Source organism: Coenobita brevimanus, chromosome 60 (assembly GCF_032717465.1).
Source record: "Coenobita brevimanus isolate Jiangsu-jjx chromosome 60, ASM3271746v2, whole genome shotgun sequence".
Classification (NCBI taxonomy): domain Eukaryota; kingdom Metazoa; phylum Arthropoda; class Malacostraca; order Decapoda; family Coenobitidae; genus Coenobita; species Coenobita brevimanus.
The window spans coordinates 40,798,610-40,823,418 of NC_137013.1; the positions used below are offsets into that span (position 1 = coordinate 40,798,610).

Genomic DNA, 24,809 nt, shown 5'->3' on the forward strand with positions numbered 1-24,809 from the left:
TTCTCCCTTTCCTATTCTTGCATGCTTCCACCCCTTCTTTCTCCCTCGCCAACATCCTTTTCTTCCCATCTCCTCCCCCACACGCTTTCTCCATCCCCTCCTCTTCTCTTCTCCTCCCACACCCTCATCTCCCTCCTCCTCCCACTCATCCCTCCTCCTCTCCCTCTCTCATATATCTCTCCTCCCCCTCCTCCTCCACCACACCCCTCATCCTCCTCTCTCCCTCCACACATCTCGCCTCCCCCTCCACCACATCCCTCCTCCTCTCTCCCTCTACACATCTCGCCTCCCCCTCCACCACACCCCTCCTCCTCTCTCCCTCTCCCCCACACCCTTCTTCCTCTTTTCCCCTCCCTGGTCCCCTTTCCTCCACACAGTTGAAGCCAAGAGCGAGGTGTTGCACAAGAAGCATGCGGTTGTTCTTCAGCTTCTAATACTTGCCCTCTGCTGTGTACCCAAAGCCATACGATTCTCATTATCATCAACATCTTAGCCAACACTTAGACTCTCCTTAGTAGTACATCATCCCCTCCTTAATATCACATAAGCCTCTCCTTAAAATTACCCTGTGAACTGAATACTTAACTTTGCCACTCGACATAGGCTACCAGTCATCCACATATACGTTCTAAAATTAGCCTATCCAGGAATCAACAAACCTTGGACGCTGTGCAGTTGCCCAGCCGTTTGACTAATACGTATTACCCCATCTTTGAAGAAAATCGTGTTGGAGGATAAGAATAGGTTGTGACAGGGCGGCACCGTAACAGTGAACGTGATAAGGTAACAGTGTTTATCACTGCAGTTTCACAGTAAGAGGAGGTACAGAAGTTGCATGATAGTTGTGGGACCATAGGGGACTTCGTAAAGGGGAAAATTATATGGGGTGTCGCTACTGAAGCACCTTGCGTGTGGAAATTCATAGGGAGTGACTGACTGAACGGGTCACTACCCTTCCCTGTGTGTGTGTGTGTGTGTGTGTGTGTGTGTGTGTGTGTGTGTGTGTGTGTGTGTGTGTGTGTGTGTGTGTGTGTCAGAGTTAACAGTTTTCAGGCTCCGACGACTCACGCTCGCCCGAATAAAATAAAGCGATTTTAGTATATCAGTTGTTGTGGTAGTTAGGTTATTTTCAGAGTTATGTCGGTGCCTTAATTTAGTGTTGTTGCAGGCATGAGGTTGGAGCCAAGGTCGTTGTGCCTGATACTGAGAACGGCACAATACAGGTTCTGTGAGTGGCCTGGTGGTGGAGAGGGTGTTTAGGGGTGGTGCCGTGTGTGTCTTGGGGGCGGTGGGGTGTGCTTTAGGGGTGGTGAGGTGTGTGTTTTTGGGTTGGTGGTGGGGGTGTTTAGGGGTGGTGGGGTGTGTGTTCTGGGGTGGTGGGGTGTGTGTTTTGGGGGTGGTGGGGTGTGTGTTTTTGGGGGTGGTGGGGTGTGTGTTCTGGGGTGGTGGGTTGTGTGTTTTGGGGGTGGTGGGGTGTATGTTTTGGGAGTGGGCGGGTTGTGTGTTTTGGGGTGGTGGCGGGTGTGTTTTGGGGGTGGTGGGGTGTGCGTTTTGGGGGTGGTGGGGTGTGTTTTGGTGTGCAGTATCTTTTTAGGCCTGTTTTGATATTCTGTAGTTATTATTTTCTCATTTGACTAATTTGGGGTAATGGTTGTCAAACTTTGATTGTATGTGTGCCTTGATATTGAGGTATATATGGATCTGAACGAAAGTGGATGTAGTCTGTTTGGTGGCGAGAGGTTTACTGCAATATTATAGTTTCTCAGAGTAGGGTGGTGGGGGTGTTGTGTTTTGGGTGTAGTGGTCAGAGTAGGAATGTGGTTTTAATGTTAGCCACGTGTGATGTACCAGTTAGAGTTACGTCTTGTGTGTGATGGTAGGAGTTAGGTTATTATTTTTAGATTTTGACCTGTTTAGGGTGGTTATAATTTTCAGATTTTGACCTGTTTGTGGCTGTAGTTGTCTATGTTAGTTTGCAGTTCTCATAGATTGTTTGCAGAATTAGGTTGTCCATTGAGTGTTGCTGAAAGCGTTAGAGTGAGCGAAGGTGAGTGTGTGTGTGTGTGTGGTGGTGAGGGCGGCAGCATACAGGTTTTGTAGGCAGGGTGGCGGGCTGGATTGTGTTTTGGCTGTAGAGTTTCTTTATTCTATTTACTTATTTATGTATTTGCTTATTTATGCCTCCGATATATACAGGTAAGTGTCCATTCTTTGTTTTTATGATTGTGACTCATTTACTGAAAATTGTTACACTGTTTTGATGTAATTGCAGTTTATTTACTTATTTTTGTGCAGTAGTTGTCCTATTTACTTTAGGTCTGTTTGATGTACGGGGGTTAGAGTGTGGTGTATATCTTTGTATGCTTGTCAGAGTTGTGTTTTGTCATTTAGGCATATTAAGGCTATGATTGTCCTAGTTATTCTCAAGAGTTAGACCTGTCCATTGAGCGTCGTTGAAAGCGTGAAGTTGAGCCAAGGTCGGTGTGTTTCGTAGTCAGGACGGCACAAAACTGGTTCTGTAGGTGGTGTGCTGGGGTGTATTGTGTGTTGGGGGTAGCCTAGTGGTCAGGATTAGCTTGTGGTTTTCCTTGTTAAGCTTCTGTTTTGAGTGGAGTGATAAGAGCATGTTTATTTATTTATGTATTTATTTGTGTTTCTATTTTTATGGAGGAGGAGTTGTTGGTTATAGATTTTGGCTCCCTGCCCTCCTTTTTTTTTTTTTTTCCAATTAGTATCAGTCGTCCCTTGAAAGTAGTGTAAGGTGTGAGACTGAGGCGAGTGGGTGTGTTTGGTGGTGAGGGCGGGGCAAGACAGGTTTTGTGGGTGGTGTGGTGGAGTGTGTTTTGAGTGTAGTGGACAGCGATTGACGTAGTTGTGTTTGTCAGTGTGTTCTGGCTTAGGTACCCTCAAGAGAGAGAGAGAGAGAGAAACTAGATTAATGTATGATGCAGTATGACACATGGCCCAAGAATTCAGAAATACCAACTTTATCAGATGGATGTGGGTTGAGCTTTAGTGATAATTTGGAAGCCCGTCAGACCCTGAAGGGCTTATTTTATCTTTTTATTATTATTATTTTTTTTTTAGCTTTACGTGGCAAGATTTTTGGGTATGACAACATTTGGGGTGTATATATTTTTCGTGTAGACCTGCTTTGAAATGCCGCTGTCAGAGTCAAGTTGTAGTGCTCATAGTTGGGTTATTATTTTCCTGCCTATCCATGCATTACATATTGCAGGTGAGGGAGATTGCCCAGGGTCGGGGTGGTGGTGATGAGTGGGGATAGTACTGGTGTGGTGTGGGTATAGTTGGGGTCGGGGTGGTGGTGGTGGTGGGGGGGAGAGACAGTACTGATGTGGTGGGGGCATGGCCAAGGTCAGGGTGGTAGTGGTAGTGGTGTGGGGGCATAGTACTGGTGTGGTGAGGATGGTGTGACGTTGAATACAAGGGTCGGCGCCTTCTTCAGTCCTGTCCCAGCTACTCTTTGACGTCATACTGCACCAGACTTTCTTTTCCTTCTTTTTTTTTTATGCTAATCCCCATTTCTTGTAATAGTGGCAGTCCTCTTCCCTTCTTTTGTGTCTTAGTGCCTCTTTTCTTTGTTTCTCTCTCTCTCTCTCTCTCTCCCCGCACCAGGTCTTCTTTTATGTGGCTTCTCTTTGTTTTTTTGTTCAGTATGATCTTGAGGTATGTGTGTGTGTGTGTGTGTGTGTGTGTGTGTGTGTGTGTGTGTGTGTGTGTTTGTTTGTGTGTGTGTGTGTGTGTGTGTGTGTGTGTGTGTGTGTGTGTGTGTGTTTGTGTGTGTGTGTGTGTGTTTTGTCCTTCACTCATAAATTCACCTTCTCTTTTTGTGTTAGCCCTTTTCATCTTTGTTCCCAGCGATATGTGATTACTGTACACGCAAGTGCTTGGGAAATTCAGTTTTATTTCCCTCTCGATAAGATAATGTATATGTAACCTGTATGTTTATTTGTTTATATACCTTTAGTTCCTCATGTTATCCCCAGGTCGAACTCAAACCAAGATTGTGGTGATGCTGGTGGTGGTGGTGATGTTGGTGGTGGTGGTGATTGATGAGGGTATTATGGCGGTGGTGGTGGTGATTGATGAGGATGGTGGTGGTGGTGGTGATGATGATAATGATGATGATGATGAGGAGGAGGATGTCGATGGTGGTGGTGGTGGTGATGATAATGATGATGATGAGGAGGAGGAGGATGTCGATGGTGTTGGTGGTGGTAGTGATTGATGATTATAATGATGATGACCATGATCATGTGGATGATGATGATTTTTTTTTTATATAAGGAGCTGCTGTGGCTCGGTGGTTAACGTAATTGCCTCACGAACCAAGTACAGATATCTGCCGTGGGGTGTGTAGCTACGGAGTTTGTGTTGGTGTTTCTCGTGGGTCGTTGAGGAAATGTAGGTGTGTTTTTGTATCCCTAAATATTGGTAGACATCCAGCTGGTGCCCTGATCAACCCTTTGGCGGGGTTCCAGTGGAGGGGAGTCACACTTAACCCTTTCCCTGCATTACGTCATATTTATTTTTACACCTTCAGACCAGGTACCTTTTTTCATGTATTGTCTAACCAGTCCATGTTGAAAAAATTTAAGCTGAGTAAAACTGTCAGTAGATTGAGAATAATAATCTAAGTAAAATTGTCGGTAGATTTTAAGAATAGGCCTAAATTGAAAAAGGTGACGTTGTACTGAAGTGGTTGGGTCTTGAATTGCGGGCCAGTTTTTATCGCTAACTGATCTTTTCGTTTGTCATTTATGAAGTGCCATGACATTTCTTGCCCTTATAGGTTATATTAGGACGGTACCGCTATTTGTGTATGAAATGCTTTTGGTTTTTACACACACACACACACACACACACACACACACACACACACACACAGACACAGACACACACAGAAAAAAAAAAACAGCAGAATTAGCCACGTCATGGTGCTGAAGTAGTGCCGTACCCGGTAAGCAAGTTTCAAATTACCTCTTGTCAAATCAGCGCCTCTTCATAGATATCCTGTGCGCTGCCTTACATCAGAATTATCAGTTATCTTGGTTTATCTTCTGGGTATAGATAGTATAAAAAGTAAAGTGTATCATCATCCTTGTTACCCGGTACGAGTAGTATTATTGTCATCATCGTCATCCCCATGAACAATTGTTATCATCGTCACCAACAGTTGTCATCATATCGCCATCGTCGTCGTCGTCCTCCTCCTCCTCCTCCTCCTCATCATCATCATCATCATCATCATCATCATCATCAAGCATAAGCGTCTGCATTATTAGTCTCCACCGACTCCATGGGTGGATACTGTTGTCTTCGCAGGTATTATTATTATTCCGCCTCAGAGTCTCGCAACGATTCCAGGAGAACCGGAGACTGCACACGGAATCTGAAGGGCCCAGGTTATGTGTCGTGGCCTGGGCCATTGCTGATAGAAAAAAAAAAAATCCGAATCTCCCCATTGGAGTCAGAGACATTGTATGAAACAGTAGGAGACTAGTGACTGTCCGGAGGACTAGACTAAACTTGGCGGACCGATTCCTAAGAAATGAATTTCGTTTTATTAGAGACTATTGTTTTCACTGGCATTATTATGAACTCAGAGTCTCGCGACGAACCGGAAACTGCGCAAGGAATCCGAAGGGCCCAGGTTATGTGTCCTAGCGTGGGCATTTGCTGATAGAATAAAAATTCCAAATTCCCCAGTGGGGTAAGGTCACTAAAACTAGGTGAAGATTAGTGACTGTCCGTACGACAGTTAGAGCTCTAGTTATTATCACTATTATTGCTATTATAATTACTGTTGTTATTTATTATTATTATTATTATTATTATTATTATTTATCATTAATTATAGATATCCTCATACGCCTGTCACATAGCCATGCCGTCCACTATCATGTTTTATCTCAACCCTTGGATATTTTTTTTCTTCTTTGTCTCCGATTTTTTTTGTGGGGGGGGGGAAGGAGTAAGTGGCCTTGAATATAATTTTTTCAGAGATACGTCCCTCAGTAATAGCGCTGATAGATGGTACGGTAGGTTACAATTGATCAGGTACAAAAATATCGTAAAATGTATCCGTCAGCGTTTGGAAATGACCCACCGGCATTTTTCCAAGCTAGAAGACCTTGGATTTTTTTATTATATTTTTCAGTTTTATATTTTAACCTGTTGGCCATGGATGGTTTGGTGAACGTTGAATATCTTATCACTACCCCTGCCTCCCCCCCCTCCTTCTTTTCCTTCACTCAGTTCCCGTTATCCTCTTGCACTCCCCTCCCACTCGCCTGATCCTCATACCTTTTTCATCATTCTTTTCCTTCCATCTCTTCCTCTTCTTTCGTTCGTTTCCCCTTCACTCACTCCTTTCCACCCCCTCCCACGTCTTCACCTGTTTCTCCTGTCCATCCTGTCAATTTTCCATTTTCACCCACGTTCCTCCCTCTCTCCCCTTCCCATTCTGCTTCTCCCCCTCTCATCCTGTATCTCCCCATCCTTCCCCTATCTCCCCCTCCCTTTCCTTCATATCCAGTCCCCTCATTTCATTTTCTCCTCGTCCTTTCCTCCTCCCCATATCCCCCTCCCCCATCCCATTCTCACCCTCCCTATGACACAGAGGCGATAACGATAAGGCAGGTTGATAAGGGTAGCAGCGGCCTTGATAAGCAGTTCAATAGCAGACCTGGCCGAAGACGATAAGAACTCACTTTTATACCTGATGTACTGCCACTTATTCCACGCTTGTTTATATGTTTGCTTTTATCATTGTTTGGATTTTTTTTCGTGTCTACTGATAGGTGGCTTCCCCTCCCCCTTCCCCAATCGTGTACACTTATTTATCTGCTTGCTTTTGTAAGGAAATTGTTTGCTTTGCCTAATTTCAGGGGAATTACTTTTTTCTACGAGAAATGTTGTAGCTAACTTGGACAGTTTTTATTCCTTGAAGAAGATTAACAGAGGTGGAGAAAAAAAATCCAATAAAGGAGCTCTGTCTCTGTCTGTCTCTGTCTGTCTGTCTCTCTCTCTCTCTCTCTCTCTCTCTCTCTCTCTCTCTCTCTCTCTCTCTCTCTCACTTACAGAAGTTGAACAGATGAAGGAAAACGGAAAAACAAACCCATACACCAGATTACAGGTGTCCTCTAATTAATTTTCCAAACTTTTCCGTTTTTTTGTTTTTTGCATTCTTGAAAAGGTTAATTTTACTGATTTCCTTTTTTAACGTTTTATTTCACGTCAAAATTGCTGACATTTTTTTGTATGATGTATCCACTTTAAAGTTTCTAGATATGTTTTTAGTAGATCTGGCTGGGGGTCATAAGAAGGAGGTAATGTTCATAATGTTAACGTAATCACACAGTTTTATTTATGGTATCATACTTATATTTACCCTATCGGTACCGTATGTGTTATTGCTGGAGGGAGTCTGTGGTATATAGTACTGAGATGTTCACGCAGTCGATTTATTTATATCCAACTTCTGTATTTTGTTATGTACCGGTAGCGAGGCTGTATTTACGTTACTGCCATGTTCACCTTTTGAATATTAGTTTTGCTTTGCGTGTCAATTTTCTGAGTTTTACGTATTATATTTTTTTTTTCTGAAGCTTTGTGTTTATCTCCGGAAAGCGTTATGCAATTAGGTATTAACCGTTTAATTATTTATTTATTTATTTATTATGTGTTTTGTGATCAGATTTTTATGTAGTGGATTTTTTTTCCGACATTTTTTCTTCGCTTTTTTCATTTTTTTCATTTTTTTGGTGCGTGAAATATTTAGGTCGGTGATACATATTTGGCATGTATTTTTCCGGGTTGGGTTCTGGAGCAACTGACAGGTTGGTGACGTCAGCATGAAGGCCGGGATGTATCAAGCTTCTTAACTCAGGGGTTCCTGTTTAAAAAGCATCTTAACTGAGCCCCTGTGATTCTCGAGTTAAATCGTCTGCCCTAAGATAGTAAAGTTACAGTAAAATCGACATTATTAACACTCTTAGGTTCCTTTATTAACCTCAAGGCATTTGATACGGGGTTATTCGATCTTGGCTGAATAAAATCGTCTGCCACTAGGTGATAAAGAAAGCTGCAGTAAAGTCGACGGTATTAACACTCTCAGGCCCTTTTTTTAACATCATGATACCCTGTGATTTGTTCTCATTGAATAAAATCGTCTGTCTTTAGGTAATTAGAAAGGTACAGTAAAATCGACTTTATTAACACTCTTAGGCTCCTTTATTTGCTTTAGGGACCTGTGATTTATTCTCGAGTGAGTAAAATCGTATGTCTTTACGTAAATAATAATTTAAAAAAAGCTATAGTAAAATCGACATTATTAACATTCCCAGGCTCCTTTATTTTTTGATCTCGGGTGAATATAATCGTCTGCCTTTAGCTGGAGTTCTGCTAGAGTTCTCCCGGTCATGAGAAGGGTAGTTAATTTGCCGGGTATAAGCAGGTCATAGCAGTTTATAAGTTGAATAGAATCGTGAATTATTAGGGCTTGTTACATTGTTCACACTGTTCAGTCTAATTTCGTAAGTGTTTGAAATCAGTGTGAGTAAAGATAAGCATATTTACAAACTATATTATACGTAATTTAATCTTAAGACAGTTTATGAATATGGGGCATTGTTCTGTATTTATCAAGGGGCTTACCAGTGTGCGGGAAAAATGTCTTCACAGCAGTTTACGGAAAATCGTCTTGTTTTTCGTATTTTCCTCATCAGTATTCACTCTGGTTGGGGTGAGAAGTGTGTGTGTGTGTGTGTGTGTGTGTGTGTGTGTGTGTGTGTGTGAGAGGGAGAGAGAGAGAGAGAGAGAGAGAGAGAGAGAGAGGGGAGAGAGAGAGAGAAAGCATCAAAGTTTGGGTGTGAAATGTGTGATATTTCTTGAAGATGATAGCATACACAAAACATTCTCATTTAATTTGACCTTAAGAATGTTTGTAAATCCAGGTTGTTACGTCACTTCCTGTCACGTGATTGGAGGGGAGCCCGAGCACGCTGGGAAGCATGATTGGCTGAGGGGGAATGTGTTGTTTGTTTGTTTATTTATTTATTTGTTTGTGTGTTTGGTTGGTTGGTCGATGCGCTTTTCATAGTTTATCCTGATTGGTTGAAAATGTACGTGTTGGGTGTAGCTAGATTATTATTATTATTATTATTATTATTATTATTATTATTATTATCATTATCATCGTCATTATCATCATCTTGTCAGGCTGGTTAGGTACATTAATTGCCTTACTTTCATGATAAGAGATATGGAGGATTTATTTATATTAATACTAACTATGGCTAATGTGGACGAACCCAGGGAAGATTTCTGGTAGAGTAATAGGTACGATGAGTAGATGGAAAGATAGATAGAATGATTGAATAATTAGACAGTTATATATATTGTCTATACGTGGGTAATTGATTTGTTTTTGTGAATAGATGGATAGATACGTAGATAGATAGAAAAAGTAAATAGGTGGAAGGATGATAGGATAGAAAGATATAAGAAAGCAGGTTGGTGGATGGAAGGATGGTTGGCTAATGTGGATGGTAAAAGGCAGCTTGACAGAAGTACGGATATATAGATGGATAGAAAGTTGTATGAAGGCTGACAGACGGATAGACGCAAGGGTGGTTGGCTATATACGTGAATGGAAATAGACAAATAGATAGATAGATGGATAGACATAAAATGCAAGGATGATTGACAATATATGTGGGTAGAAATAGACATATAGCCTGACAGATAGATAGATAGACAGGCGTAGACAGGCAGAGATACGATAGATATAATTTAATGTGACAAGTGCAGATAGATAGATGGATAGAAAAGTATATGAAGATAGATGGATGGAAGAATGGCTGGCTGTATATGTGGATGAAAATAGACAAATAGATAGATGGGTGGATAGATAGACAGGTAGACATAAGGTAGATATAATTTAATGTGACGGAAGTGGATAGCAAAGTATATGAAGATAGATAGATGGAAAGATGGCTGGCTGTACAGTATATATGTGGGTGGAAATAGACAAATAGATAGATGGATAGATAGACGGGTAGACATAGGATAGATATAATTTGATGACAGGTCTCTTTTATGCTGCCGTCGACCTTGGCACAACTTATGTAAGACGCAAGCAAGGTATTTTTTTACCTGGCAGATTGAAAATAAACACTGATAAGCACACACGCACGCACATAGTGGCACGCTTGCTGTGGCCCTGTAATCTCTCTCTCTCTCTCTCTCTCTCCCTCTCTCTCTCTCTCTCTCTCTCTCTCTCTCTCTCTCTCTCTCTCAGTTAGTTAATTAATTAATTCAAGTGACGCACATGCATATATACAGTCTTTAAAGCTGACGTAATCACGCACATGTATTGCTCTCTCTCTCTCTCTCTCTCTCTCTCTCTCTCTCTCTCTCTCACACACACACACACACACACACCGTCCTTGAAGGTGTGCCACTCCACCTCCATCTTAATTATAACAAACTTTGGCACCTATTCTTTCCCGCCATTTTTATAGCCCAGGAGTAAACAAAGACTGAGGCTTCGTAGCACCTCATCCTTGGCGATAGTTTTTTTTTTTTTTTTCAAGTTTTACGGCTTTATTTATTTTCTTATTTATTTTAAATGATGTTTTTATCGACAGTTTATGGCGTCTCTTCAACATGTACGCGGATGTGAAGATGTAATATTTAAAATGAAGTGTGGTCCGTTTTCTATGGATCCCAATTATCGTGTGTGACGGGGACTGCTTGGGGATTAGTCAGTCTCTCATGTGTTCACTATTCATCATCATCATCATCATCATCATTTCTACCGCCGGGTGATTTTATGTAGATTGAGTTGGCTTCCTGTATGTAGCTCTTGTAACCCCAGGCTCAGGTGAACGTGAACCCGGGAGACTGCAGGGGATAGGGATGGAGTTAAGTGACGTTTGTATATCTGGGCAGAGGAACCGACCCGCCAAATCGGTGTCACAACGGGAAGGCGCCCCTCACCAACACCCCCGCAAGTAGTGAAAGGGTTAAGGTTGTCAGTAGCTCGAAAACCGTCTCCTGAGCGACATAAAACCGTCTGGAGGGAGTAAGAATAAAGCAAACAAGGACGTCCCTGTATTCAAGGCCTTGTGCAGCGAATCGATCTTGTTGTTAATCAGGATGGTGATGGGGTGGGTCTATTTTGGGGTATGTTAGTGTGTGTGTGTGTGTGTGAACGTGAACTGGTGGTATAGGGTGAGACCTGGAAGGCGTGGATACTTCTAGGGTGAGTTAGAGTGAGCTTTAAAGGTGATGACTTGGCGTGCTGAGTTAGAGTGGGGCTTGGAATATGTGAGTCTGTTCTCGGGTGGCTGAGAGTGAGGTTGTAGGTTTTAGTGTAAGCTGGTGGGTATGTGTGAAATGTTGGGAAAGTTTTAGGTGATTGAGGAGTTATTTTGGGATGAGTAAGATGTTTAAGAGTGAAGATTTTAGTTGGAGTTGTCTTGGGTTAGATGGATAGATAGGTAGATAAGTAGATGGATGGATGGATAAATTGATATATTGATTGGTAAGGAAGGTAAGGATGGATGGATGGATGAATAGATACAGTAGATGGATAGATAGAGTAGTAAGGAAGGTAAGCAGGTGGAGAGAGAGAGGGGGGGGGTAGTCAACTGCATTAACTGCACAAATTGTGATGTGATGTTTGGTTCAGCTGTTGAGTGGCTTGTGGTAGGTCAAGGTGGGTGCAGAGTGTGTGTGTGTGTGTGTGTGTGTGTGTGTGTGTGTGTGTGTGTGTGTGTGTGTGTGTGTTATATTGGAGTGCCGTCCACATGTGAGTTGTTGCAATTATGTGTCCTGGTGTGTCATTACCCTTAATAGCAGTATATTGATGATAGAATGGCGCTTTGTTGATATCTCCCGCCTTGTTCAGTAGTACAGTACCCGTGTTTCATTAAATATTACAAGTACATTAAATATTATAAGTACACATGTTTTCCTTTTACTGAGACGTCATTACTGACATGATAACCACTTCCACTTCTAACTTTCCCCTGCTGGTTAATATTCCTAGACTGAGAAAGGCTTTGGATGTTTACCTGACTAAACATGAGTCGCATTGATGTGGTGCGTCTGAGTGGAAATTGACGGACATGCTCTTACCTGGGCGAGGCTTGGTATGTTTCTCTGGCCGTAGGATAACGCTCTTTGATATGTGAGGGAGGAAACTAACGGACCTGCTGAAATGTGAAACAGACGTAGGGTAAGAATAGGTGAACTTACATCCATCCTTAACTAATTTGACGGCCTTTCACCTGTAGTACATGGCTTTAACTTTCAATCGGTAGGAACGCCATTGTATTTTTTTTTTCTTTATGGTTATTGTATTAGGCCAGTTTTGATGTAGTAGATAAACATTTGCCCCCCCAAGGAAAAGGACCATACAGCCCACTCCTCAAGATAGGGACGCGTCAGATGGGCACACAGACAGACAGATGAACACAGATAGAAGGTGGTGGTATTCCTGGTAGAGTTAATATCAGGCAGTAAGGTAGTAGTAGTGGTAGTAATGGTTGTTGTTGTAGTAATAATAGTATTGTGGCAGTAGTAGTAGTTAATGTAATAGTAGTAGTAATCATCATCATCATCGTCATCATAATTAATGGAGATCGTGTATAAGTAACAAGAATAACTTAGTGTTAACCATACAGGGGAATTGGGAGGAAGAGTGTTAATCAGAATGTATTTTTATAAGTGATGAGAACAAGAAAGGTATTTAGGTACAGGTGTGTATGGTGAAGGGTGGGTGTAGGTGGGTATGGATGGGACGTAGGTGGGTATGGGTGGGGTGTAGTGGGTATGAGTGGGCGTAGGTAGGTGCGGGTGGTTTGAGGTGGGTATGGGTGGTTTGAGGTGGGTATGGGTGGGGTGTAGGTGGGTATGGGTGGGGCGTAGGTGGGTATGGGTGGGTGTAGGTAGGTATAGATGGGATGTAGGTGGGTATGGGTGGGATGTAGGTGGGTATGGGTGGGATGTAGGTGGGTATGGGTGGGATGTAGGTGGGTATGGGTGGGATGTGGATGGAGTGGGTTGTGGATATCTTAGGTGGGGGTTGTTGTGGGGGTTAGTGTCTGTTTTGGTGGGTGGGTACGGAATGGGTACGACCTGTGTCCTTCATTTAATTCCCCCCCTCCCACCCCCCCTCAGTTTCTTACCCCCATTCCCTATCCCTTCCCCTCCCTCCCCCCTTAGTTATAGCCCCCTCCCTCTTCCCTCCCCTCTCATCCTCCCCCGTCCTCTGCCCCTCCCGTATCTTCTCCCTCTCCCCTTCCTCCCCTCCCTCCTATTTCTTCCCCTTCCCCTCTTCTTGCCCCCCCCCTCTTTCCCCCATTCTCTCTCTCTCTCTCTCTCTCTCTCTCTCTCTCTCTCTCTCTCTCTCTCTCTCCATATCAGAGTTACCAGGCCTGCCATTCATACTTATCATGCCCCCATCTTGCCTTCCTTCTGTCCCTCCCTCCCTTATCGTAGCTCCGTCCAACATATCCATCCCTCTTTCCCTTTGTTTCTTCGACCTTATCATTTTTATTATCTCCTCCCTGCCTCCCTCCCTCCCTTTTTTCTCTTCCTCCCTCCCTCCTCAAGTCATATTTCCTTCTTCCATGATACCCTTTACTTCCACACACACACTGTCCCTTTTCCTCTCTCTCTCTCTCTCTCTCTCTCTCTCTCTCTCACACACACACACACACACACACACACACACACACACACACACACACACACACACACACACACACACACATTCTCACTACCCCCCTTCCTCTAAGCCCCCGTCCCCCCTGTCCCCACCACACCCCATCTGTGCACCAAACTTGCTTGTGCGTAGTAAGCTTAGAGATATCAGCCAAAACCCAATGCACGAACAGACTTACCATCTCTCTCTCTCTCTCTCTCTCAGTCAATATTCTCCACTCCTCTGCTTTCCGTCCTGCGAAAAAAAAAATATATATATAGTGTACCATAATTTTCCTCTTAAGATTTACAGTATTTTTGAAAAGGGGAAGATATATAAGACTTTTTTTTTCCAGTAGAGACAAGGAGTGCAGAGTCGTCTCATGTCTCTTGTACACTCAGTAAAGCAAGTCAGCGTGATGAGAGGAACATATATCATGAATTATTATTATTATTATTATTTATTATTATTACTATTATTTATTATTATTACTATTATTATTACCGGTACTAATACTGTATTATTATTATCATCATTATTACTACTAAAATTATTATTATTACTATTATTATTATTATTATTATTATTAATGTAGGTTGGGAAGAGAATCGACATAGTAACCCCTTCAGTACAGTAACGCCTTTAATTAGTTTCTTACGGTAATATTAGCTGCTGCCTGACGATTTTATTCATGCAAGGAGAAACCAGTCATGGATTTGGGGGGACAAGAAGTGAGGATGATGATGATGAATTGATGGTAATGATGGATATGGTGAAGCTGATGTGGTAATGGTGGTGGTGGTGATGTTAATGATGATAATGATGAACTGATGTGGTAATGGTGTTGGTGCGTAGTGGTGATGCTGGTGATGGTGTTGGTGCGTAGTGGTGATGCTGGTGATGGTATTGGTGCGTAGTGGTGATGCTGGTGATAGTGATAATGATATGGCTGTAATCTCCTTCATATCAGACGTCTCTTAAGCTGAACGAAATCATCTGGTATAAGGGGTCATCGCTCTGAATAGGTTGATATTAATCGGAAAATTTAAATTATAATTTTTAGCACTGATACATTAAATATATAGAGGATTAAGACAACACATGAGAAACCAAGGAGGGCCGATTTTGAATACCGGTACTAATGGGGAAATTTTATTATTATTATTATTATTATTATTATTATTATTTGAGGTTAATTATTAGGTGGTAAAAAATGAAAGAAGAAAACGTCGACTTGAATAGGTGTGGAAATTCAAAGTTTATTTAATGGTAATATGAGAGAATGTGACGTAAATGTTCAAGAGAGGGTGATTATTAGGTAGATAGGATTGAAAGAAAAGGATATGGAGTGGAATGGATCGGTACTGATGGAACAGGAATGAAATAAATGGACATCAAGTGGAACGGGTCAGACCTAATGGAATAATTCGTTTTTCTATAATGTAAATCTTATCGTGCCGTGGGATAATGTGATGCCGTGTGTAATCTATGTATGTGCACGGTTGTAGTCGCCTTTGGAGTGGAGGATGAGATTGTGCTTTTGGAAATCAGGTGTTGGAGTGGCTGTTTTTGTGTGAAGAGTCGTTACCTATGCTGGTGGGATGATACTGAGTTTCCTTCTTGAACGCATCGTGAAGAATGTTTTATCTATATCTCCTGTCTATATTTATCCATCCATCTGTCTATCTGTCTGTCTGTTTATCTATTTTTTGTATTTTTATCTATCTACCCATCCATCTTCTTATCTATCTGTCTTCGAGTATCTCTGTGTAATACTATCCACTAGTGCGTTGATACCATTTATATGCTCCTGCTATACGCTGTCACTATTTCATTCCAAATTAGACGAATATATAGAACAATATGTAGGGTAACGGCAGGATGTGATAATAAACAGAAAAAAAATGGGTTAAAAGAAACATTACTGAAGTTAACCAGTTCACTTTAGGAGGCCCTTCTAAAAGCTGAAAAAAAATAAAAATAAAACTTTCATTTCGATTGAATTTAAAAAGTCATGATTATAATTTTGGGGGTAATAGACGAAATGGAAAGGTCTTGGGGAAATAAAACTGTCTAGAAGAAGCATAAGTATATAAGAAGATCCCGTCCTCGTAGTGAAAGGGTTAAAAGGCACTCGTGTGAATAGTGAGTGCTTATCCTGCTGCGATATTATTGGCACGGTCTTGTATGCGGAAAATTGGTTTATCACGAATGTTTTTTTTTTTTTTTTTTTACTGGTTTAATAAGGTTAGGAGAGTCATGTGTTGTTGTGTCGTTGTTTTTAGTGTTTAGGAAAGAGAAAGAGAGAGAGAGAGAGAGAGAGAGAGAAGGCAGGGAAAGGAGAGGGACGGAGTAAGCGAAGGAAAGAGAGAGGTAGGGGTGAAGAAGGCAGGGAAAGCAGTGAGTGAGAGAGAGAGAGAGAGAGAGAGAGAGAGAGAGAGAGTTTACTAGGTTGCTGAGAGTTCGTGCTTGAGAATAAGGTCGTCTTGCATTATGGGTCTAGAGATTCCCTTAGGTTGAGGGAGATTAGGCGGTGTCCTTCGTGCCTCCGCCTCACTCCGGCCTCTGCAAGGTGTGGTGATGTGCAGGTGCTTAGGGTAACAGAGAGAGAGAGAGAATATGTGTGTGTGTGTGTGTATGTGTGTGTGTGTGTCGGTGTGTGTGTGTGTGTGTGTGTGTGTGTGTTTAGGGCAGTAGATTATCAGGCATTGGTTAGGTTGGGTGAATAATAATAATAGTAATAATAATAATAATAATAATAATAATAGTACCGCATTGTTAGTAGTAGTGGCAGGGTGGCTTTAGATGGAGTTTTCATTTCTTCATTCACAATTGATAAAATAATGATGAAAAAAGTGTTAGTACTACAATAGCAGAGATGTTTGAGTTACACCATGATATATTGATGTGTGTATGTTATGTGTGTATGAATGTATTGTGTCCGTGTTCCAGAGAGAGAGAGATAGAGAGGGAATGTATGTGTGTGTGTGGGGGGGGGTGTCTGTCTGTCTGTCCGTCCTTCCCACGTAAGGTCACGGCCAACGGGAAGCATGACGGGCACACTGATCACCTTGCACACCCCTGCCCCGTTTTCTTCCACACCCCGGCTACGTTTTCTTTCATCCTCCTCCCTAACTCTGTTCCTTGTCCTGTCTCTCCCGGGTGTCATAGGTGAAAGGAGAACATTTATTTGGAATTTTTTGTGTATTTGTATCATTTTGCAGTCCATATCCAAGCTCTCCCCCTGAAAATATGTACCGTACCATAGAGGTTGGAAGAAAACACCCCCCCCCCCTACACGCACACTCAGGTATTATGTAATGGTGATATGATTTGCAGTCGCGGGCAATAGTTCCTGTACACTTTTTTTTTATTTGCACAGTCGCGGGCAATAGTTCCTGTACACCTTTTTTATTTGCACAGTCGCGGGCAATAGTTCCTGTACACCTTTTTTATTTGCACAGTCGCGGGCAATAGTTCCTGTACACTTTTTTAATTTGCACATTCGCGGGCAATAGGTCCTGTACTCTTTTTTATTACAGCATTTTTCATTGTTGGCTGTCCGGGTCGGATGTCGAAGGTGATGGCCCCAGGCGTCATATTTACAAACTACCTTGAGCCAGAGTTATGCCTAAGCCTGATTATAACTTACTTTTATCTTGACTCATATCAGTTCGTACCTTACACTTCCTAGCCAACCTGGAGACAAAAATAAAGTGGGAAAAAATATGTGAAAAACGAGACAGTATCTTAAAAATATTTGTTGCTTTGGAGACCGTGTGTAGCATACGTTTTTGACATAAGAGTCTTGATAGATAAGGCCCCAGTAGCGTATTGTAGATGGGATATATGTTCAGTTCCCTACTTCTCCATGTTCACTTCCGTATTTCTCCATGTCTACGCCTTTACCTACTTACCTGCCTACCTACCGTACCAGAGATTTCTCCAAACCTGAATGAACCGGACTTCTGGTAGCGAGGATAGAATGTGAAGGACAGTGGGAGTGGCAGTGGTGGTGGATTTCAGACGCCATGTTGGATTAGGCCTATGTGTGTGCTTACGTAATTCCTCCTCCTGTTTATTTATTGATTTATGTGGCTATCCAAGTGGCCTAAATTCTGTCAGTAGCAATAATAAGTGAATGACGATGATGTGGGTAGAGAGACATCAATAGGAGTACAGGTTTTATTATTATTATTATTTTTATTATTATTATTATTTTATTATTATTATGACCGGTATTATTATTATTTATTATTATTATTATTATTATTATTATTAGTAGTAGTAGTAGTAGTAGTGGAAGTATTATAGGAGGATTTTGTACTCTCTATCAATATTTCCATTACACCCACTCCGTTTTCTTTTCATCGTTGCTTCCGTGTCTGGCTGCACGTTTTGCTTCCTCAGTGGGGGTGTGGCGGATGGAGAGTTGGTATTCTGGGTGTATTTTGTGTACAGCTACGGACATTGTATTTGTACACTCTCACCCCATTTTCTTTCACTTCTTCCTTGGTGATGTCCTCTGTCTCTGTCTCTCTCTCTCTCTCTCTCTCTCACACACACACACACACACACACACACACACACACACACGAATATAAAACTTTCTTCTTCCCCCTCAAGACGTCACTCAGCCTGTCGATTAGCTGGACAGCCCATATCGATTGCGGTAGTTGTGGTGGTAGTGGCGGTGGTTGTTGTGGTAGGTAGTTGTGGTAGGTAGTGGTGGTGGTGTGTTGATTGTGTAGTAATGGTGGTGGTGATTGTGGTATTAAAGGTAGTGGTTGTAGTCATGTTAGTAGGGTGGTTTTGGTAGCTTTAGTGGTGGTGGTGATTTTGGTTGTGTTGGTGGTGGTAGTGGTGGTGGTGGTGATTGTGGTATTAAAGGTAGTGGTTGTAGTCATGTTAGTAGGGTAGTTTTGGTAGCTTTAGTGGTGATTGTGGTTGTGTTGGTGGTGGTAGTAGTGGTGGTGGTGATTGTGGTTGTGTTGGTGGTGGTAGTAGTGGTGGTGATTGTGGTTGTGTTGGTGGTGGTAGTAGTGGTAGTGGTGATTGTGGTTGTTTTGGTGGTGGTAGTAGTGGTGATGGTGGTATTTGTGACAGTGCTGGTAGTGACGAAAAATGGTAGGCTATAGTGATGTTACTCGTTGGCCTAAAATGGACGTCTCTCCATCTTGAGTGCTAACCTACAATACTAGATTAGTACTAGAATATGATGCTAGTCATGAAGAAGTGGCATGGAAAGTATGTAGAGCCACGGCACTGTCTTTTTCTGCCAGTGATCAGTGTGAAATAAGCCACAAAATGAAAATCTAGACCAAGATGGAGTAAAAGACGTGTAGTAATCGTAGTTCTGGTGTCAGTTGCGATCTAGTTGTTGTGGATACAGAGAGGATAGTAAATGCTGGAACTTAAGGATAAATTGGTTTGTTCGTATATGGCGCACACTTGCTAATTCTTGCTATATATCACCAGTGTCTTCCCTGCGTAAATAAGAAATGTGCTAATTCCCAATGCATTTATAATAAGAAACTAACGAACTGCATCATTTGAACTTGCATCTCACGCCCACACCAGCAGACTGAGCCGTCCCCGGAACACACGAGGAGAGAGAGAGAGAGAGAGAGAGAGAGAGAGAGAGAGAGAGAGAGAGCATGATGCTGAATGAGGTAAAGTTAAAAATAAGCATCTTACCTTTCGGGGCTGGTGCTGGCCTGAGTTAGCGGTTTTCTGCTCCCCCCTCCCCCCATTCCCCTCTCTCTTTCTCCCCCCTCACTCTCTCCCTTCACCCTTCCTTTCTCCCCCTTCCCCCTTCCTTTCTCCCCCTTCCCCCATTCCCCTCTCTCTTTCTCCCTCCTCACTCTCTCCCTTCACCCTTCCTTTCTCCCCCTTCCCCCTTCCTTTCTCCCCCCTCCCCCCATTCCCCTCTCTCTTTCTCCCCCCTCACTCTCTCCCTCCACCCTTCCTTTCTCCCCCTCCCCCTCCAGCGTTTTCTCATTCCCCTCTTCCCTACTCCCCTCCCGCTTTTTCTGCTTCCCTCTTCCGCCACCCTTTACCCTTCGCCCTCCCTGTCTTTTGCTCCCTCCCTCAGCTCTCTCCCTCTCTCTCCCTTCCCCCTGTCCCTCCCTCCCCCCCTGCCAGCCGTGACGGAAGGCCGGGGGGTGTCGTTTGAATCAGGTGAAGGGGACAAAAGCTCCACCCCGCTACTGGAGACACGTGTGGCCTGCTGTACGTCACACCTCCAGCTCGTCTGAAACCACATCCCTCCCATCACCTTACTTTGCGTTTTGGTCTGGATACCTGCGGGCGATTTATTTCTGTTTACTTTTTATTATTTATTTCTTTATTATTTTAGATGTACGGTATGTCACTTTATTTTTTATTATTTATTTCCTTATTATTTTAGATGTATGTGAGGGAAAGGCCTTCTTCTTTGCTATCCTTATCTCATTCTAGTAGTTCAGTTACTCTTCTAGGAGCTGCCTAGCATGGGCCAACCGGCCTACTGCAGTTATCCTCTCTTCTTATGTTCTTATGTTCTTATGAAGGCTGTGAATAACTTCTTCAGTTGTAAAAGTCTCCTGAGTTGAATAAAATCGTCTTGGAGTAACGAATGAAAAATGGTACCGTATGAAAGACGTTATGGGTCCGACGGCTTAGTCCTTTCATGCACGGGACAACTCTAGCAGGCCTACTGTATTCCAGCTAACGATAGATGATTTTATTCGGCTGGAAGTAAGTCAGAGGAGCCTGGGAGTGTACTTGAAGTGGAATAGTAAGATAAACACAATACCCACTAAGTGTTTACGGACAACTTGGTCATCTTAAACATTGGCTTTGATCTCTTTTGAATACCTTGTGTCTAAGATTCAAAATCAGATAGATTTAATGTTATAAGTTACGCAGTTGTGTGATTCAGTAGACCATGAAATACTAAACAAACATTGGATATTTAGCACACAGGACGAGCGACCCAATGATGTATGTCCTGAAATACTGAATCACATTATTGCTTGTATGTACGTTTGTCTTCACTCATACAGCAAACAGGCGAAAGATAAGCAAGTTAGAATGTATATTAAAGTGGCAATATACGAAAAAGAAAAAGGTGTGGGGTATAGGGGGTATTAGAAAAACGGAGATCACAAGAGGGAAACAGTGTCAAGGTCATCGCTGATGGAGAGGTCAGCTCGGAAACGTGGCAACAGTGCAGGGAGGGGGTGACTCCAGCAAAACCCTACGTTTAGATTTGTCAGACTATAGTATTTCATCAGCATTTGTTTGGTAAAAGTTGGTAAGGATCTTTTATAAATATGACTTATGGAGTGAGAGTGCGTTTTATATCCCCTCCCTCCCCCCACCACCCCTACTGACCCCACCCCATCCCTAAAACTCCACCTCACCCCTCCCACTCACCACCATCCCATCCCCTACCCCATTCCTCCCACCTACGACCATCCCATTCCCCCCACCTCACTCTCCCATCCCCCACCCCTCACTCCACTTCTAGCATCCCCACCCACCACCGCCCATCCCCCACACCACTCCTAGCACCCCCACCCACCACTTCCCATCCTCCACTCCACTCCTCCCACACCCACTACCCCATCCCCCACCCAGTCGTGAGAGAAAGCCAGGGTGTGATGACGCGTGAGTTTGTGTGGGGGAGGTGTAGTCTGACCACCTCACTCAGCCACAGCACCTTACCTCACGTGTGGCCTCCAAACCCAACCCACACCACGCGATCATAACCCAGCCACCACCAGGACCTTATGTTTCTATTCACCTTTTTCGTTACAATCAGCCTTCAGCCAGGTGGTAATGATTCAACTTTGGGAAGACTTTTCGTGGTGAAGGGGTTAGTATAGGCGCTGTATCTGACACCCTGGAGAGAGAGGGAGAGAGAGAGAGAGAGAGAGAGAGGAGAGACTGTATTACCTGGCCATACAGACGTCACCCGGCTCCTTATCTCCCCTGAAGGAGTATGGTCAATTGCAGAAGGGAATTTTCAACCTGCAGTTCACGGGATTCACCTTTTAAATTAGGCAGAGGACAAGAACAACTTTGAAATATAAATAACATAAATAACATAACCAGGAGATAATGATAAAATAAATGAAGTGGGAGATAACGATAATATAAATGATGTTTGAGATAATAATGATATAAACTAAATCCTGGCGTCTTTTGGCCTTTTATAAACACCTTGTCCTAGATATTTTTTTTTACGTTGGTAGTTGTTCTCCATCTCTGTGTCAGATTTGCATATGAAGGTCAGGGTTGTAGGTCAGAGCTGAGTTGTGTAGATTTACCTGAAAGCAGTAAGAATAAATGAATAAAACTCGTCATTGCAGTGATGGGGTGGAATATACAAGTGTAGTCGTGGTGTGAGATGAATGTAGTGGTGATGTATGGGGTTAATATTCCTTGATGGGCCGTAGTAAAAATGAACTATGATCATTACACTTTTTTGAGGTCAGTTGGTTGCAAGTGTGTCAGGGTTTGTTTGCGGGAGTGACACTGAGTTTTACTTATTTATTCGTGGGTGGGTGTGAATGTGATATATATATATATATATATATATATATATATATATATATATATATATATATATATATATATATATATATATATATATATATATATATATATATATTAGTACATTTTGCGGGTTATGTTGTTTGACAGTTTAAAGTCTGTGCATTGTTCTTTTTATGAGTTTATGACAGTTCCCATATCAAAGGTGGGAACTATGGTCGGGATGATGATGAAGTGTAGCAGTGGCGATAATGATGATGATAGCGATGGTGATGACGGTGATGATGGTAATGAGAATGATAACAATGGCGCTGACAATGATGATGAGGATAATAGAAGGTCAATACACGTGTCGGATGGACGTAAAGGAAGACGACACTCCGTTATACTCGTACATTATTGAACGAGGTCGATGTCGCCTCAGGCGGCTGTGGAGTGGGTGGCCGTCTGCCTAACACGTGGAAGGCTGGTGAGCAGAGGGGATCGAACTCACGCCCTGCAGATTCACCAGACAGCAATACCATGGCAGATCTCCCTTCTCTTTAGCTCCAGGCGATTTTATTTAGCTTTGGAGAGACTTAAAACTGGAGAGGTGATGGACGATTTTATTCATCTTTTGGAAACGCAGAACCATCGTTATCAGCAGGTAACCTGGCAGACGCTGGCCAGACTGTATTATTAGTAGGTGGTTAAGGGTGACCACACTACCCTTTTCATTCACACTATTTCTGTTGCACTTACTGTAGCCTATCTTTATGGTCAAACGTCTGCTCTTCCCAGTAATCTTCTTATCGTTTGTAAAAATAAATAAATGAATATATATATATATACTCGTATATATATATATATATATATATATATATATATATATATATATATATATATATATATATATATATATATATATATTCACCCACACACACACACACACACACAATATATATATATATATATATATATATATATATATATATATATAAAAATACATACTGTATACACACACACACACACACACACACACACACACACACGTATATCAGAGGGGCTGTCTTAAACTGCATCAGGCTATCAATCGGAAGCAATAATTATTATCACGTCATGGCACTGATGATGATGATGATGATTAAGGTGTGGGAGCAGGCAGCGTTCCACTCAGCCCCTTCAGTATAAACAGGAACTCTCAGGCTACACTAAATCATCAATCTTTACCATCAATAACGCCGTCGTGTTAGTGAATAGCTTCGTGACGTTATTTATGTATCACGATCGATGGATACTCAGCCAGGTGTGGGCTGGGTGGCGGTCTGAGAAACACGTGGGAAGGTTGTGGACTAGCGTAGGATCGAACTCACGTAGCCATGAACAAAATCACCAGGCGACATGAAAGGTGTCGAGCAGGCTTTGTGTGTGTGTGTGTGTGTGTGTGTGTGTGTGTGTGTGTGTGTGTGTGTGTGTAGCGGAGATGTCAGACCTTGGTTTTTTATGTATTTATTTATTTATTTTTGTTAGCAAGATGAATGTTTGATAGTGAAAAGGATATTTGTGTGTGTGTGCGTGGGTGTGTGTGTGTGTGTGTGTGTGTGTGTGTGTGTGTGTGTGTGTGTGTGTGTGTGTGTTTAAGGGAGTTATTACTCATTTCACTTGTCCTTATTCTTTTACTTATAATGCTCAGGTCGCAAGATGATGACCATTGTTTGTCCTAGTTATTAGATACTTGTGATTAAAGAAGACTTATAGATAGATAGAAAGGTAGATAGAAAGAAAGGAGGGGATTGTCATGGGGTAGTGAAAAGTGAAAGGTAGACGGAGATAGAGAGAGAGAGAGGGGGGGGTAAAGATAAAGAGATATTCGATCAGTAGGTTATCAATCAAGTCTCCCATTCTCTCTCTCTCTCTCTCTCTCTCTCTCTATCTATCTATCTATCTATCTATATTTCTGTCTGTATTTATCATTGCCTGTCAGTATTTCTATATCTTTCTCCTCCGCCCTTGCCATTAGCGTTTCAATTCAAGAGCAAAATTCACTGATAACAACACGAGTAAGAAGAAAGAAAGAAAAGAAAAGAGACAGCACAAACCGTTCGTAGATTCTTTTTAACCCCATTCACTACAGTATGGTTGTAGGGAGATACAGATAGACTACGCGACGAATAAAATCGTCTCTCGTAATCATCTTGACCTCACCTGTGCACGTAGATAGCAAGGTCCACCCCCTACGTTGCTGACAAGAAGCTTTAATCATCTGTATGTGGGTCAGATATATATGGATGGAAGGACAGGAGGGCAGCGTGTCTGTGATAAGGAAATGGTGATGAGGTGATGCTAAGGTCACGGTGACAGGTGATAAGCAGACACAGGGAAGGTGCGCCGGGTAGCAGATAGAGATGAGAGATACATTGAAGTGAGGTTGTTTTAGGACTTAGTTATGGTCAGCGAGGTGGCATGAAATTCGATGAGTAATGTTAAATACAGTTGCATGAAATGTGGTGAGTCTTAGCTGTAAGATGGGAATGAGCCTTTTCGGTTGCTA

The 24,809-nt window shown here is 42.4% G+C and overlaps 1 protein-coding gene across 3 annotated transcripts in view; it reads left to right on the forward strand.

Annotated features, from left to right (window-relative positions):
• Mondo (MLX interacting protein mondo) overlaps nucleotides 1-24,809 on the forward strand; it is a 146,529-nt gene that overhangs the window by 27,180 nt on the left and 94,540 nt on the right. The window contains exon 1 of one of the 3 annotated variants that reach the window (XM_080274894.1): nucleotides 2,104-2,196. The exons of the other annotated variants lie outside the window; for them this stretch is intronic. Within the exon in view, the coding sequence (XP_080131020.1) occupies nucleotides 2,162-2,196 (35 nt within the window). The 5' untranslated portion in view covers nucleotides 2,104-2,161. Of the gene's footprint in view, nucleotides 1-2,103; nucleotides 2,197-24,809 lie in introns of those variants that run through there. 3 annotated transcript variants of the gene reach the window in all.